We start from the raw sequence: 15181 nt of genomic DNA on the forward strand, positions 1-15181 counted from the left end.
CCTCTTAGACAATGTCACCACAACCAATTTTGTCCTTGCTCACAATTCCCCTTCACACCACTAATAAAATAATATGCCCCTGAATGTTCCAACACTATCTTTGTGTTCCCATCATTATGCATTGCAATTGGACTTGATGTGTTACATGTCACATAATCCCTCTTGCTCACTTCCAAAACTGAATCTTTTGCCCCATCATACTTCCACACTGACAACAAAAAGAAAATCGAGTTAAAATTTTCACTCAGAGGTTCAAAATATGAAAAAGGGGTTCAGGGGTCTCCTGAATTGTCCCTTTATCATTTTATGGTTGCACTAGTAGTATCCCTCTGTTTCAATTTATGTGCCATAAAAACGATTAAAAGTATGTCTCTGAGTTGAAAAAATGAAGATGCAAATTTTAGAGTTGAGATTTTTTTAACTTACCAAGAGAATCTCCAACTAGGAATCGCGATTTTTCAGCCCAACGATTGAGGGAATCCGATTCGGAGGTTGGGATTTTCCAAGAATCAGTTTTTCCACCAACCAAATGGTCTCTGGCTTCTGTGAAGCTCAATAGACTGGAAAACAGAATTGCCATTACAAACACATTTCTTGAAAAACCGGCCATTGAGTATGAAGCAATTAGCTCAAAAACAGCTTTTTTCGACGTATTATGTAGCTTTCGAAAAGGAAAATTGAGGGCCGATGAATAATTTGTTTGATGATTTTACAAAAGTCTATAGATTTATTGTAATATATATAGTAGAGAGAAAACTAGCCGTTAAGAGTTAAATTGCAGCTAACGAGGAGCAAGAAAAATAGCCGTTAAAATAATAGGGCTGAAGGATACTAACGGTCAAATTTTTGTTGGGCTTTTTATATTTTTACTTGGGCTTAGAGGGTCTCTAGCCCAACTTTAGATGAAAGCCCAAAGTGCAGTAAAAGAGGTCGAATGAGAAAAAAGGAATAAAAAAAAATATTCAATGTTTTAATTCATGTGACACGATTGATTAAACATAAAGTTTAGAAAAAAAAAGACTTTTTGAGGTTTTGTAGCATAAAAGCAAATCTTTTACATGTGTTCGCAAACGACTATTATTTAAATTAGTTAATTATAGAAAATATTTCACCAAAACTTAATTATATATGTCAATTTCAATTGGAATACACCTAAATTTTAGGGCTAATATTAAGTAAAAAACTAAGGTGACATGCTTGAAGTGAATAAGCTAACATTTATTTTGCACAGAGACACAGACTTGTACAATTGAGACTAAAATGTTTAATGAATATTATGATACGCCTCTAAATTCTGTTTAAATTATTATATATTATACATACGTCACCATTTATCCTCTAAAACTCAAGTAGTAACAAAACCAAACAAAATTTAAAAAAATGCCACATGGTAAAGTACATGCAAAAGCAAACTTCTCATAACATGACACAAAAGAGTAACGTGTCTACTCATCTCCTCATACCTACACAAACTTCTACATATATATATATATATATATAATATATGAAGAAAAAAAAAAGTAACAAAGTCTCACAAAAAAAAAAAACTATAAAGTTTATCTCAAAACAAAAAGAGATAAAATTAAAAGATACTTTTATTTCTCAATAATAGAAGAAGAAATGGCTAGTGGTGATGTGAATAAGCCATGGAGAAATTTACCGTATAGTCCGGGCACTATGGCGCTAGGCGCTGCTGCTGTTGTTGGTGGTATTTGGTACTACATGACTTACATCAACAAGAAATCGCAACCACCTCTTGCGAGGGTACCCTCGGGTACTGTTCGTCCCGATGATACACCTCGCAAGTAGATGTAATCAAAGACGGATTCAGAATTTTAAATAATGTACTTGTACTTTTTGAGGATACTCCTTGCAAATATAATATTTGGTGAAGTTTTTACATATGTATATTTGTGTTGGAAATATTGAGTTCTATTCTTAACTTAATGATTATAAGCTACATCTACCTTACGCGTAGTTAGAGGCGAATTCAGAATTTTAATTTTTTTTTAATGAATATTTAGCGAGTTTTAGTTTTTACCTATGTATATTTGTGTTGGAAATATGTTGAGTTCCACTTCAACTTATTACTCCCTCTGTCCTTAATTATTTGTCCACTTTTGAATTGACACACCTATTAAAAATGCAATTATTGACATAGTGAGTTTATCATTTTACCTGTATTTGTATTAGTGGATGAATTAAAAGCTTCGAATTTTAAGTTCTACCTTTTTTAATTAATTAAGGTTATAATAGTTAAAAATATTTATCCGTAGGCTACATATGCCTTGAGCTCTTGTATTTTTTTAATTTATTTTTGAACTCTTTTGTACAATTGGTTTTTAGGACCTTTTTGAAATCAGGCTTCATGGAGTATTAATGTTTATCAACTTAGTAAAGTGCTAAATTAATGTCGCTCAAGGCTTCTCAGGACTAGAGTTGTCAATATGGGCTAGCCCACCCCATCCGGGCTAACCCATATAGGCTTTGACATTTTACAGGTCAGGCCGGGCTAGCTCATTTTTGGTGTGGGCCAGAAAATGATCGGCCCAACCCACAAGTACGTGCTACAGGCTTGTCGGGCCAGTCCACTTTTTTTAAAATTATATTTTTTTATAATTATTAAAATAAATTATAAATTATAATTTAAAATATTATCATAAATATCGACAAAATAATATTACATCATGTTAATGTTACTATTTGTTAATCAAATCCACAAATAAAATTATCTTTATAATATATATTAGGGTTTTTTCAAATAAAGTATAAATATATAAATAGAAATATTAACCTAATTGTTTTGTCACATTAAAACACAAAAAATGTGACAATATTCCAACCATAAAAAAGTTAAAAATAAACTCCTTAAAAAAAATCATGAAATTTATGGCGTATCTAACACATCATGAAATCTATGGCGTATTCAACACTTCATGATCATCTTCATCAAGTATATCTGAATCAGCTTGTGGCAAGGTTGTCTTAACATCTTCATTTTCATCTGCAATTTATATGCGGTTTCAATTAGTTAAATATTAAATAGATTTTGAGTTTGGATTCTTTTTAATTTTTAATTTTAATATTATGTTATATTTTTTTAATTATTTTTATTTGGTCCATAGGCCGGCCCTACCTATATTTATTCAAGCCCCACAAATTAGCAGACTTATTCAGGTCGGGCTAAAAAGCTCTTTTCTTAAATGGGCTCCAAAAATCTTAGCCCAGCTCTATTAAATCCCGGGTTAAGCCAGGCTGGCCCAACAGGCCTAGCCCATATTAACGGCTCTACTCAGGACATATATAAAGAGATCTGCTAATTGTCTTATTATTAATTAGATTAAAATTTTGATGTAGTGGTTGAAGTCAAAATTTGTTTGAATATTTCTATTTTATTTTATTTTTGGTACTAAAAGATTGTTACTCCCTCTCTTTAAAAAAAATAGAACGATGCCCTTTTTTTTAATAATATAATTGTGAAGATTAAATGATATTTTGATATTTGATATAATTTTAATTTAGGATAACAAGATTGATTTTTTTTCATTTTTAAATTCCATGTTATTTTTTTCGAAGGGAGTAATATGTTAATAGCTTAATATGCATTACCTTGTGGCAACACTAGGAGGGTTGCTGCGTTACACAATACTTGTTACAATTTTAGTAAATGCAACACCATAATTTTCAAAACTATCAAAAAATAAAATAAAATAAAAATTGAACTGTTGTACAATCATAGCTTAACTTATTATAAGAAAGTATCAGAACATTTTAACGTCATAAAATTTCACTTAATTTAGAAGTTAATTACTAATTAGGTGTTCAGATATACACTAACTAATTTAGAAGTTAATTACTAGAACATTTTAGAGTATTGCTCTCATACGGTGGTATTGATTCGACATTATATTCAAGTAGGTTCATATCTATTTAAGATATATGAATAATTTCAGTCGTCTCCTTTACTTTCCTCCTATCTCATTTGTCATTTTCATGTCTCACTTATGTATCATATACTTTAAATATATGTCAATTGCATTAGATACATGTATATGGTGTGATTCACATATATTTGGATACTATATTATACAATATAGTGTATATCCAGTGTGAAGGTCTTTTTTGGAGAAGTGTTTGCCGGTAATCAAAGCTTTACTTTGACTATATTGTGAAGCTGACAAAATCCAATCCATAAACTTGTGTATTTAGTGTGACTCGAACACAGATATAGATGCTTTCACTCAACAAAGATCTCAAATTCGAGCTCTGAAAGTTAATAAATATTTTTAATAATAAAACATTTTTCTCCAAATAAAATTTACACTGTATAAATTCAAAATAATCAAATTATTAAATACCATTACTAAACATAGGATGAGTAATTAAAAAAATATGCCACACAACAATAAAAAAAAGGAATCAATGTTTTGCTATAGATAAGATTGTTTCTTTGTTAATTAAAATTTTGCAGATTCAATTCTTAATTATTATTATTTTTTATGATTAAAGATCTCAAATTTAAACCTTGAAAATAATAAGAAATATGCAGCACAAAGTAACTATGAGTCATCATCAACCGAACACTATAAAAAGAGGCACATGTAATGTGTACGTGTCGTTTTTTCACGTCCTCTACTTCCTAATAAAATCATGCAAAATGAAAAACCCTAATTTTCTTTTTCACTTTAATTTCTAATATTCCACTCCCCAAAACAAAGCAAAAACAATAAAAAATTTAATAATGGCAGGAAATAATGAAGAATGGAGAAAAATGGCAGATACACACAAAATGAGTCCAGAGGAAGTGAAAAAAGCTGGAGTTGAGTCCTCAAGGAGACCACCAGGCCATAATCCAGGTACTCTAAAACGACGATTTATCGATCGTTTGGTTGCTCGTTAGAACTATACGAGTTTTAAATTGTTTTTTAGAAGTGACTTGGTTGTTGATTAGAGTTATACTCGTATTAAAAATATAAGAATTTTAATTTAGTTATGATAAAATTACTTGGACAAGATTAAGTAATTTCATTTATTTTTTACTTTGTATAAATAATACAAAAATTAACTTGTAACTTATATTTGATTTATTTATGTGAGATTGCAAAATGATAATTAAATGTTGTATTGAATTTTATGCAGAGCAATTAAAAAGTTACTAAAATTGGTATTAATTAGTTAAACTCATTTTATTTCATATTAACTAAATTTGTGGAAAAATATTGAAGAACATAATTTAAGTCACAATTTTCACCATTGATAACTTTATAAGTAGTATAATTTATCTCTTATAAAATATAAAATTTTAATAAATAAACAATCACAATTTTCACTATTGTCCTCACTGAGAAATATAACTTTGTAAGTGGTCTATTTTATCTCTTATAAAATATAAAATTTTAATAAATAAAAGGGTAAATATGAAAAAAGAAAATTGGGACATTCCTTTCAAAATTTGAACAATTAGAAAACCCTCAAAAATTCAATTCAAAAATTCAATTACTATGGAATAGAGGGAGTATTAATTTTCCATAGTAAATATGCACAAGTGCTAAAGTCTTATCGATATTATTTAATTCTAATTAAATATTAAATCTAGTGTTATTTAATGTTGCATTAGGTTCTAGCGGTATTTACAAAACAGTTTCAAAACGTAAAAGGTAAATTTAGTAGAAGTTAAGTTATTATCGTTAATTAATTATTGCTAAAGATTAATCTTGTCACTAGTGACATGATATTTAAAAGAGGAGACTTTTGTCGTATATCAGAAGATTAGGTAATAGAGCAAACATTTTTTTTTTAATTCGTTAAATTTAAATCTTGAATTTATCTCTATACAGGTACTGTACTACATCAAAGAGGGTGTTTGCCTTATAGCATTACTACAATGACTATCGCCGGTTTAGCTATCACCGGTGCGGTTTGGTACGGTACTATGTACGCGATGAAGAAACCCGAAGCTTCCGCCGTCGACGTTGCCAAGGTAGCCACCGGAGTTGGTGGCCCTAAAGATACTCATCCTCGCAAGTGACTCATAAAAGAAAAAAATTTACTATAGTAGCATTATTTGCTTAATTTTCTCAACTTATAACCCTTTTTAAACGTTTGTTTCGAATTTTACTATAATTCTATGTTTGGATACGTCTAATTTATTTGAGTCCGGAGCCTAAAGGGCAAAAAAAATTGTCAAAAATTTCAAAAGGGCACATCACTTTTTATTCTAGCCAAAAGGGCAAAATCGCTGCATCAGCAGCGATTTTCCTCTGACAAAATGACGAAATAGCAGTGATTTCGTCTAAATTTTATTTTATTTTTTTAATTAAAAATCGCATTTTGTAATTTTTTTTAATTAAAGATCGCTGCTTTTTCTTTAAAAAAACTAAAACGGCACATCAAAAAAAAAATTAACCAAAAGGGCTTCTGACAAAGCAAAAATAAAAATCGCTGCATATTTTCTCAAAAAAAAAAAAAACTTTTTTTCTTCAAAATCGCTGCTATAGCAGCGAATTTGGTTAAGAATTTAAAAAAAAAGTTTTTTTAAAAATTTAATATTCTTTTATTATTATTTATGATTTATAATTCAATTTTCCTCATGCTTCAACAATTTTATTGAGTATACTGTCGTCTTGTTTATCCTTTTTATATTATTAATAAGTAATAATAGGCATGAAAATAATAGCACTCGGCATGAAAAACGCTGCCCCCTGTAGCGATGTGTAAGCAAAAAAAAAATTCTGACTTAAAATCGCTGCCACAACAATTTTTTATTTTTTTTTTTACAATGGCAGCGATTTTTAATAATAATAATAAAAACAAAATTTAACAAAATCGCTGCTGTGGCAGCGATTTTTAATTAAAAAAAATAAAAAATTTTTTTTAGACGAAATCACTGCTATTTCATCATTTTGTCAGAGGAAAATCGCTGCTGACACAACAATTTTGCCCTTTTGGCTAGAATAAAAAGTGATGTGCCCTTTTGGAATTTTTGACAAATTTTTTTGCCCTTTAGGCTCCGGACTCTAATTTATTTTATCACTTTAGATTTATGCGATTAAATTTAAATTAGATTTCAAGTCGTAGAAATTTGTTCTTGAATTTCAACAATTTCACACATATTCGAATGCTAAAATTTGAAATGTATTAAATTTTACAAACTTAAATCATTAATGTCGAGTTAATAATGAATTAAACTTGTAAAAATGACGATTTTATCTATGTTTTGGGGTTATTTTTGTTGAACAAATAGGAAATCTAACATAAGTTTCGTTTCCTATTTAACCCTTCATGTGGAAGTTTTTTTTGTCAAAGAAAATTAGAAAAATGAGGATTCGCATCGGAAAAGATTTATTAATAACTCATAAAGTAGAAAAATTGGTTCCGATACAACCCCTCTTGAACGAGGCTTCTCAAGTAAGTTATTGATTTCTAAATCAATCTCCGCTATCTAAATCACTAAAACGAGAAAGAAATTCGTCATTGCAACGAAAACTAAGCTAACACCTAAAATAGAACTAGGACTAGCATGATCCCCTGTTGGAGCTGGTGCTGGTGCATCAGCTGATGTACTCGCAGGAGTATCTGCAGTTGGTGCATCGGACTTGGGTGGTAAATGATGTGGAGCCGGTGCAGGGGTAGCCTCTATAGGGGTCTCTGCAGCCTCTGATTCTGGTGCAGGCCCTGCGTCAGTACCAGGTCCTGTGTCAGTACCAGGGGCAAGGGCTGCAGATGATGCACCAGGTGCAGGGGCTGCAGATGATCCATGGGGCGAAGAAGCTGGAGATGCACCAGGGGCAAGGGCTGCAGATGATCCATGGGGCGAAGAAGCTGGAGAGTATGTTGGTGCACTACTAATTGGGGCAGTGGCAGGTGGCGAAGACGGTGGAGGAGATGTTGGTGTTGATGAATCGATCCCCGATGGAATAATAACATTGCTAATTTGCAATATCGAAATATTATAAGGTTGCGATGCAATAGATTTAACTAGTTTTGACCCGAGTGTTTCTCCTTTTGCAGCTGAGCCTAATGAAATACTTCCAGTACCTAAATCAGTCATGTTAAAAAACCCTTGATCGTTATTTGCATAACCTGTCGTTTGAAACAGAGTAGGTGTCTTCATGGTCTTGTTAGGCAACATCTGCATCTTTGGAACATCATAATAGTCAAGTAAGACGTGCACACGCATGATGTTGGCTATCACGTCTTGCGACATCCCCTTGAGGGGCGATAAGTTGTTGTTTTCAACAACTAGGACAGTGATTGTCTGCCGCGAATTAATCGCGGCAGCCACTCCTGTTTGAGTTAGGTAATTGTTGAAATTGCTAAAAGATGAGTAATGGTTAAGTAGAGAAGTAATGTTAAAAGACTTAGCTTGGGATAACAAGAGGAAGAAGAAAAAAGTTAATAGTGAAGTGTTGAAATTAACCATTTTTGGATTATATTAAAATATTGTTTGATTCGATTTGATTTTGATGATGTGATGGTGGTAAGAAAAGAATGAAGAGGTGAATATTTATAATGAGATATGAGGACTTAGTGTGTGTGGGGAGAAATAATTTGCTCCTATTTTAGGGGTGATTAATTTTGTTTAGTGGATAAGAGGATATGGTGGAAGAGAATAATCATTCTTTTTGGGACAGTTGTTATACTTACACAACACTAATCTTGTCTTAATAATCTAATTACATAAGATCTTGTAAGCATAATTTTCTCGTATTGTGAATTTACTTTTGACCATACCTAGGAAAATTGCATTGATATAGAAGAAAAAGTCTCTTTTTTCGATTAATTTTAAATTCTATACACTGTCAGCAAGAGCAAAAAGAGTAATTAGATAATTAGGTTATTTATAAATTAATTAAAGAGTAATATCTATTGTAAGTATTCATTGGTAATTAACCTAATGAAAAATAATAATTAGAATATAATAATAGGTTAAACTACATATGTTTTTTTGCATTAAATTTTTTTATATTGTCGGTATATATGACTGAAATTGTAGGAGTAAAAGTAGTTATTCAGTTGAAACAAGTGTGTCTTTGTTAAAGGTTAATATCTATTGTAATTTGTAAGTATTCATCGATAATTAACCTAATGAAAATGATAATTAACATATAATAATAGGTTAAACTACATATACTTTTTGTATTAAAAGTTTTTATATTGTCGATGTATATAACTTAAATTGTACGAGTAAAAATAGTTATTCAGTTAAAATAAGTGTCTTTTTTGGAAATCACTTAACTTTGTAAAGGGATGTTTCATAAAGCATTTGTTTCAACAAAGAAAAGACACATATGTAGATGTAGAGTATTCATAAAAGAACTCTCATCGTCGGTAATTATCCTAATGAAAATGATAATTAACATATAATAATAGGTTAAACTATATATAATTTTTTGTAGTAAAAGTTTTTATATTGTTGATATATATAACTTAAATTGTATGAATAAAAATAGTTATTCAGTTAAAATAAGTGTCTTTTTTGGAAATCACTTAACTTTGTAAAGGGATGTTTCTTAAAGCATTTTTTTCAACAAAGAAAACATACATATATTCATAGAGTATTCATAAAAGAACTCTCATCATCGGATCTAGTGTATAATGTATGAGTTTACCGAAAGAAATCTATTAAATAGCTATAAATATTTTACTGTATACTCAATCATTATTATATATTAAATCATGGATTTTTCCCTATTCCAATGTACAACTTATTACTAAAACAGCAAATCTTGTCAATCTTAGAAATTTAATACTTCCTCGTCCCCTATATTAAATTAAAAATAGATGTCCATTTTTATTTGTTCGATTTGCGAAATGAAGAGATACTTGCATTATTTTTTTCTTTTGTCTTTAAGACTAAGAAAATTGAAGAAAGTATTTAAAACTGCAACTTCACCAACTGGTAAAGGAACACATTTCATAAGTTGTAAGAAATTACATGATATCTGAACTCTATCGAACAAAAAAAGAAAGCTTTTGTTCTGAACTAAATACTGGAAAATTTTACTAAAATATTGTAATAATCTTATGTTCAAAACTTTGGATATTCAATTGTAATCTTCTACAGCATTCTTGTTGACAGACAAACCAGTGAACTGGAGAATCAATCAATCAATCTTCACAGACGAGTAGATGAGTCTTGTGAACCAGAAGCATGCGTAGAAACCGATGGTACCGGTCAGGACGAAAAATGCATATGAAGCAATCAACATGTAACCGAAATACAAGATCCCGGAAACAGGCTTAGTGATGTCAAGCTTGGTGAAGAAATAGAAGGTAGCATAAAGGAACAGGTAAAGTGCGGACGAGCCTGATGTCAAGTAGGATCTCCACCACCACAAGTAGTCCTCACTGCATAACTGGAAATAGCATAGTACGATGGTTATCTCGGCACAGGTGACTATCAGAATGACAAAAACGATGAAGAGGAAACCGAAGAGGTAGTAAAACTGGTTCAGCCAGATCGAGGTGAGAATGAAAAAGAGCTCAATGAAGACGGCTCCAAATGGAAGTATGCCTCCAATAAGAACTGAGAAGATGGGGTTCATGTACCAAGCCTGCTCTGGGATCTGCCTGGGTATTTTATTCGTCTTTACTGGATCCTCAATGGTTGGCTTTCTAAAACCAACGTAACTGCCAACAAACACAAGAGGGACTGATATTCCGAACCATAAGAATACCAAAGCAAACATTGTTCCAAATGGCACAGCCCCAGATGATTTTTGACCCCAGATGAGTGCATTTAACACGAAGAAGATGACAAAGACAGTAGCTGGGAACAAAAATGCTGTCCTCAGAGCGATTCTCTTCCATTCTGTACCTTTAAACATCTTATAAAGACGGGAAGCAGAGTAGCCCGCAAAGAGTCCCATGAAAACCCAGAGCAAGAGCATTGCAGTCATTAGCCCACCCCGATTTGAAGGGGAGAGGAACCCCAAGACGGCAAACATCATGGTCACAAGCATCATACCGAAAAACTGTACACCAGTTCCAACATAGACACAAAGCAAATCCGAGTTACTTGGAGGCCTGAAAACATCTGAATGGACTAGTTTCCATCCTGTTTCTTCCTGTGCCTCCTCCTGGGTTTCCAGTTCATTATACTTGGAAATGTCACGATAAAGTGTTCTCAACATTATCATCGCCACCATGCCTGATAGGAACAGCACAATCATTAAAGAATTTACTATCGAGAACCAGTGTATCTGATCATCAGCCATCAATAGATAGGCATCCCATCTTGAGGCCCACTTCACATCACTCTCCTGCAATACAAACCAGAGAATCATACAAAATGTGTTTTATATAATACCAAAATCCCCTATAAATCTCAAAAGGTTAAACTGAAAAATGATAACATATAAAATTACAAAAAAGACTAGTAACCTCTCCCTCCATCCCAAAATAAGTCACCTTAGCAAAAAAATTGTCCCAAAATACTTGTCACCTTAGAAATTCAAGAAAAAAATTACTGCAGTATTTTTTCTAACTATATCCTTATACTCCAACTTTTAAACAGTGTTAAATTTTCAAGAGATATTCATTAAATAGGGGTAGTTTAGTAAACTACACATTGTATTTATTGATTTCTTAATGAACACGATTTTTGCTAAGGTGACACTTCGTTTGGGATGGAGGGAGTATCACATTGAGTGGCCATATCTAACAAGATTCGATAAGTTACCTGGAATTCAACATCATATGTAAATATGATTTCTTGGTTAGCCTCAACCTCTTGAGGAGAATTTGAGTTAGATACCGTCCGTTTTGCATGTGGATCACATGTTGTTAAACGAGTATTGTCAGCCCATTTGCCATCATATTCATGCTTAACACTGGAAATATTATCAGCCATATCAGTTCTTTGGCACCAAAAGATTAAAAAATAAGAGCAAGTGAAATCTTACACATTACATTATGCCTCAGCCTATAAGTGCAGACAGAAATATGAGTAGCCTTAAAAACAAACCTAAATGGCATGACCTCAAATCCCACAATTCTGGCCGAGTCTGTCTGCAAATCTTTATGGTACTTAACAGCAAATGTCAAGTGGTTATGGATGAAATGCTTCTCGTCCTTGCTCTGCAGGCAATCACACAGAGACAAATCAGTAGACCATAATGAAATTTAGCTCTACTACATATAAAAATCAGTTCTACATCGTGTTATGGGAAGTAAAATAAAATTCCTTACTCCAGCATATTGTCCTTTTACACCAATATAAACTCCCTGTTGATAGGCAGGAGGGGCTTCTTGCTCTAACCTCCGAACTGGAACAACTAAAGGCAGATTATCTAGTATCCTGACACATGAATCCAGAAAATTGTTAGGAAGAGTAATTAAGAAGAATATGATCCTTGTAAAAGGCCGGAAAATGACACTGTTTCCTCAAGAGAATAATTGACCTACATGTTCACACGATATTCGTCTTCAATTTTTTCTTTAAATTCCTTAGCTTTCTTGTCATCAAGTACAAGCCTACAAACAACATGACACATCTCTGGCTCCCTCATTTTAAACTGCAGTATAAACATACATCTAAAAGAAGTCAGTTATCATAAGATTAAGTCAATAAATCAAGTGATGAAGTAGATGAAGCTGACCGTAAAAGGGGAGTTCTCAATTCGATCACCACGAAGCACTTCTCCAAGATTTTCTCTGCTATCAATGATATTTTCTGGACGACAGAAAGGAACAGAATAGAACGAATAAGGAAGCTGAGTCTTTGTAGAGGTCAGCTTGTTCACTTTCACAGACAGAAGATCTCCCTGCAACAAACATCGTCACCTTCCAGAGTCAGAAAAGCCTATGCATTCCCTTCTTTTAGGGTTAAGAATAAACTCCCAAATGATTTTAAAAAATAAACTCACCCTGCCCAAGAACATGTAAAAGAACTTTCACACAACAAGATCTATAAACAATTTATCCAGCTTGCACTACTCACCAATGAAACAAATAGGTGCCTAATTTTTTCGGGCATAATCTGACCTAGATATATGTGAGGTGACCCAACAAGTCTATATAATCTGCTTATACACAACTATAATTCTTCTGAGGGAATTCTTCATCAAAAACAATTCTTCTGCATCATTGTGTTCATTCTCTCTCTTCATTAAGCAGAATTGGTGTAACTATGCCTCAATGCCATGGCTATTCATTCTCAGCTTTCTTGCAATAGTTTTTCCTTATTCATTCAATTGGTGAATCCAGATGGTTTTAAATTCAACATCTCACCAATCAAGGTAAATATAAATCATCAAACCCAATTAGATTCTACTACAGTAGCCACACATACATGCAAATCAAAGCACCAAAATTTAACACAAAACCATACCTAGACCCCAACAGAGATCTGTAAACCTAACACAAATCAAACAGTAAATAACCTAACAAAGCATTTAATACACACACACTCACTCCCTTAGACAGGATATTCAAACACAGTAATTTAAATAAAAATGTTTGACACTTTGCTTCCAGATATTCAAACAAAAATAAACTTTCAAGTTCCATCAACAATTTAAAATGTGCAGTTTTCACCACTTTGACAACCGCTTTGGTGCTAGAAGAATTCATCACTTGGTAATTTATATGCTGCTTCGAAATATCCACATTTTTATATTTTTAAAAGTGATTAATCTAGCAGATCTAGCTTCAAACCTAAGTCAAGTTACCTCTTGATATCTGAAAATAACAACAAAAAAGGCTCCTGCATTTTGTGCACCCACATGCATAAACACTTTGATACGAGAAGAATTGCATTGTATATAGTAATTAATACGCAGATTTGGAATATCTACATTTTTATTAACGCGTAGTCCCGTGCACAAAGCATCCCATGTTAGCAGGGTCTGCGGAAGGCTGCCGCCCCGAGGGGTGTGATGTAGACAATCAACACTAATGCAAGCATTAATGACTACTTCTAGGTCACACGAAGGCAACTTTACCGTTTCTCCACGGCTCCCCTATTATCTACATTTGTGATTATAAAAAAAAAGTGATAATCCAATCAATCTAGCTTCAACCTTCAGCCAAATTGCCTCATGAAATCCGAAACTATCAACAAAAATAACAATGCACCTCCATTTTGTGCACACACATACATGAAACATCTTCGTACAAGAAGAATTGCATCTTATATAGTAATTTATACGTAGCTTCGGAATATCTACATTTTTTATTTTCCAACCAGAGATTAATCTAACTGATCTAGCTTCAAAATTTAGCCAAATTGCCTCATGAAATCCCAAAACAACAATGCACCTCAATTTTGTGCACACACATACGTAAACATTTTGATACGATAAGAATTGCATTGTATATAGTAATTTATACGCAGCTTCGAAACATCTACATTTCCATTTTTCCAACAAGAGTGATTAATCTAGCCGATCAAGCTTCAAAAATTAGCCAATTTTCCTCATGAAATCCCAAAATAACAATGCACCTCCATTTTGTGTACACACATTAGAAGAATTACATTGTATATAGTAATTTATACACAGCTTCGGAATATCTACATTTTTTTATTTTTCCAACAAGAGTGATTAATCTAACCGATCTAAATTCAAACTTTAGCCAAATTGCCTCATGATATCCGAAAATAACAATGACACACATACGTAAACATGAAGAAATTTCGAGAAAAAATGCTGACCTTTTGGAAATCTTCAGGCGCAACACCGGGGAGGTAGAAAGAGGAGGCATTGTGGAATGTAAGCAGAAGAGAAATAGCGCAAATCAATGAAGGAATTAGCAGAGATCGCCGAGCTCTTCCCATGGTGAAAAATGGCGTTTAGATTTGGGAATTGGAGTTTCTTCAGATCCAAAAAAAATACACCGAGACCAGCGTTTTTTGCTATATAAATGCGTTTTTCAGGGTCCCACTTGGTGAAAAAAAAGTACTCATATATTTTTTTAATTTAATAAAGTATTTGTTTAGAATCGCGATAAATTTGACCTGTGAAAGATAGTATAGTATAATTCTGTATACACTATGCAATCAAACTTTTCTATAATAACATTATTGAGTTTGAGATTCTTGATTGTTTGTAGTGACGAGCGACGAATGACGAATGACGAATGACGAACGACTCAAATTCTTTATAATAATATCGTTAGTTTGAGATTTCTTTTATTATTATAGCGATTGATTGTTATACAATTCATAACGATATTTGCT

The 15181-nt window shown here is 32.4% G+C and overlaps 4 protein-coding genes across 4 annotated transcripts; 1 reads left to right on the top strand and 3 right to left on the bottom strand.

The window, feature by feature from the left end:
* Positions 1 to 14: 14 nt before the first annotated feature.
* Positions 15 to 696, bottom strand: LOC125814370 (early nodulin-like protein 3). Its single transcript, XM_049493827.1, has 2 exons — positions 427 to 696; positions 15 to 208 (listed from the first exon to the last, which is right to left on the bottom strand). Exons 1-2 carry the CDS (start codon positions 608 to 610, stop codon positions 15 to 17), a joined length of 378 nt encoding a protein of 125 aa, XP_049349784.1. The 5' UTR covers positions 611 to 696.
* A 4045-nt stretch (positions 697 to 4741) lies between these two features.
* On the top strand, positions 4742 to 6028 carry LOC125814441 (uncharacterized). The gene is made up of 2 exons (XM_049493884.1): positions 4742 to 4856; positions 5838 to 6028. The coding sequence occupies exons 1-2, from the start codon at positions 4742 to 4744 to the stop codon at positions 6026 to 6028; spliced, it is 306 nt and encodes a 101-aa protein (XP_049349841.1).
* A 1413-nt stretch (positions 6029 to 7441) lies between these two features.
* Positions 7442 to 8422, bottom strand: LOC125814371 (fasciclin-like arabinogalactan protein 14). Its single transcript, XM_049493828.1, has one exon. The coding sequence runs from the start codon at positions 8420 to 8422 to the stop codon at positions 7442 to 7444; it is 981 nt and encodes a 326-aa protein (XP_049349785.1).
* A 1520-nt stretch (positions 8423 to 9942) lies between these two features.
* On the bottom strand, positions 9943 to 14826 carry LOC125814395 (transmembrane 9 superfamily member 9-like). The gene is made up of 7 exons (XM_049493844.1): positions 14657 to 14826; positions 12603 to 12767; positions 12409 to 12518; positions 12193 to 12301; positions 11969 to 12081; positions 11684 to 11834; positions 9943 to 11264 (listed from the first exon to the last, which is right to left on the bottom strand). Exons 1-7 carry the CDS (start codon positions 14777 to 14779, stop codon positions 10107 to 10109), a joined length of 1929 nt encoding a protein of 642 aa, XP_049349801.1. The 5' UTR covers positions 14780 to 14826; the 3' UTR covers positions 9943 to 10106.
* Between the last annotated feature and the right edge of the window lie 355 nt (positions 14827 to 15181).

Source organism: Solanum verrucosum, unplaced genomic scaffold, assembly GCF_900185275.1.
Source record: "Solanum verrucosum unplaced genomic scaffold, falcon-dt-bn FXZP01000268.1, whole genome shotgun sequence".
NCBI classification, from domain to species: Eukaryota; Viridiplantae; Streptophyta; class Magnoliopsida; order Solanales; family Solanaceae; genus Solanum; species Solanum verrucosum.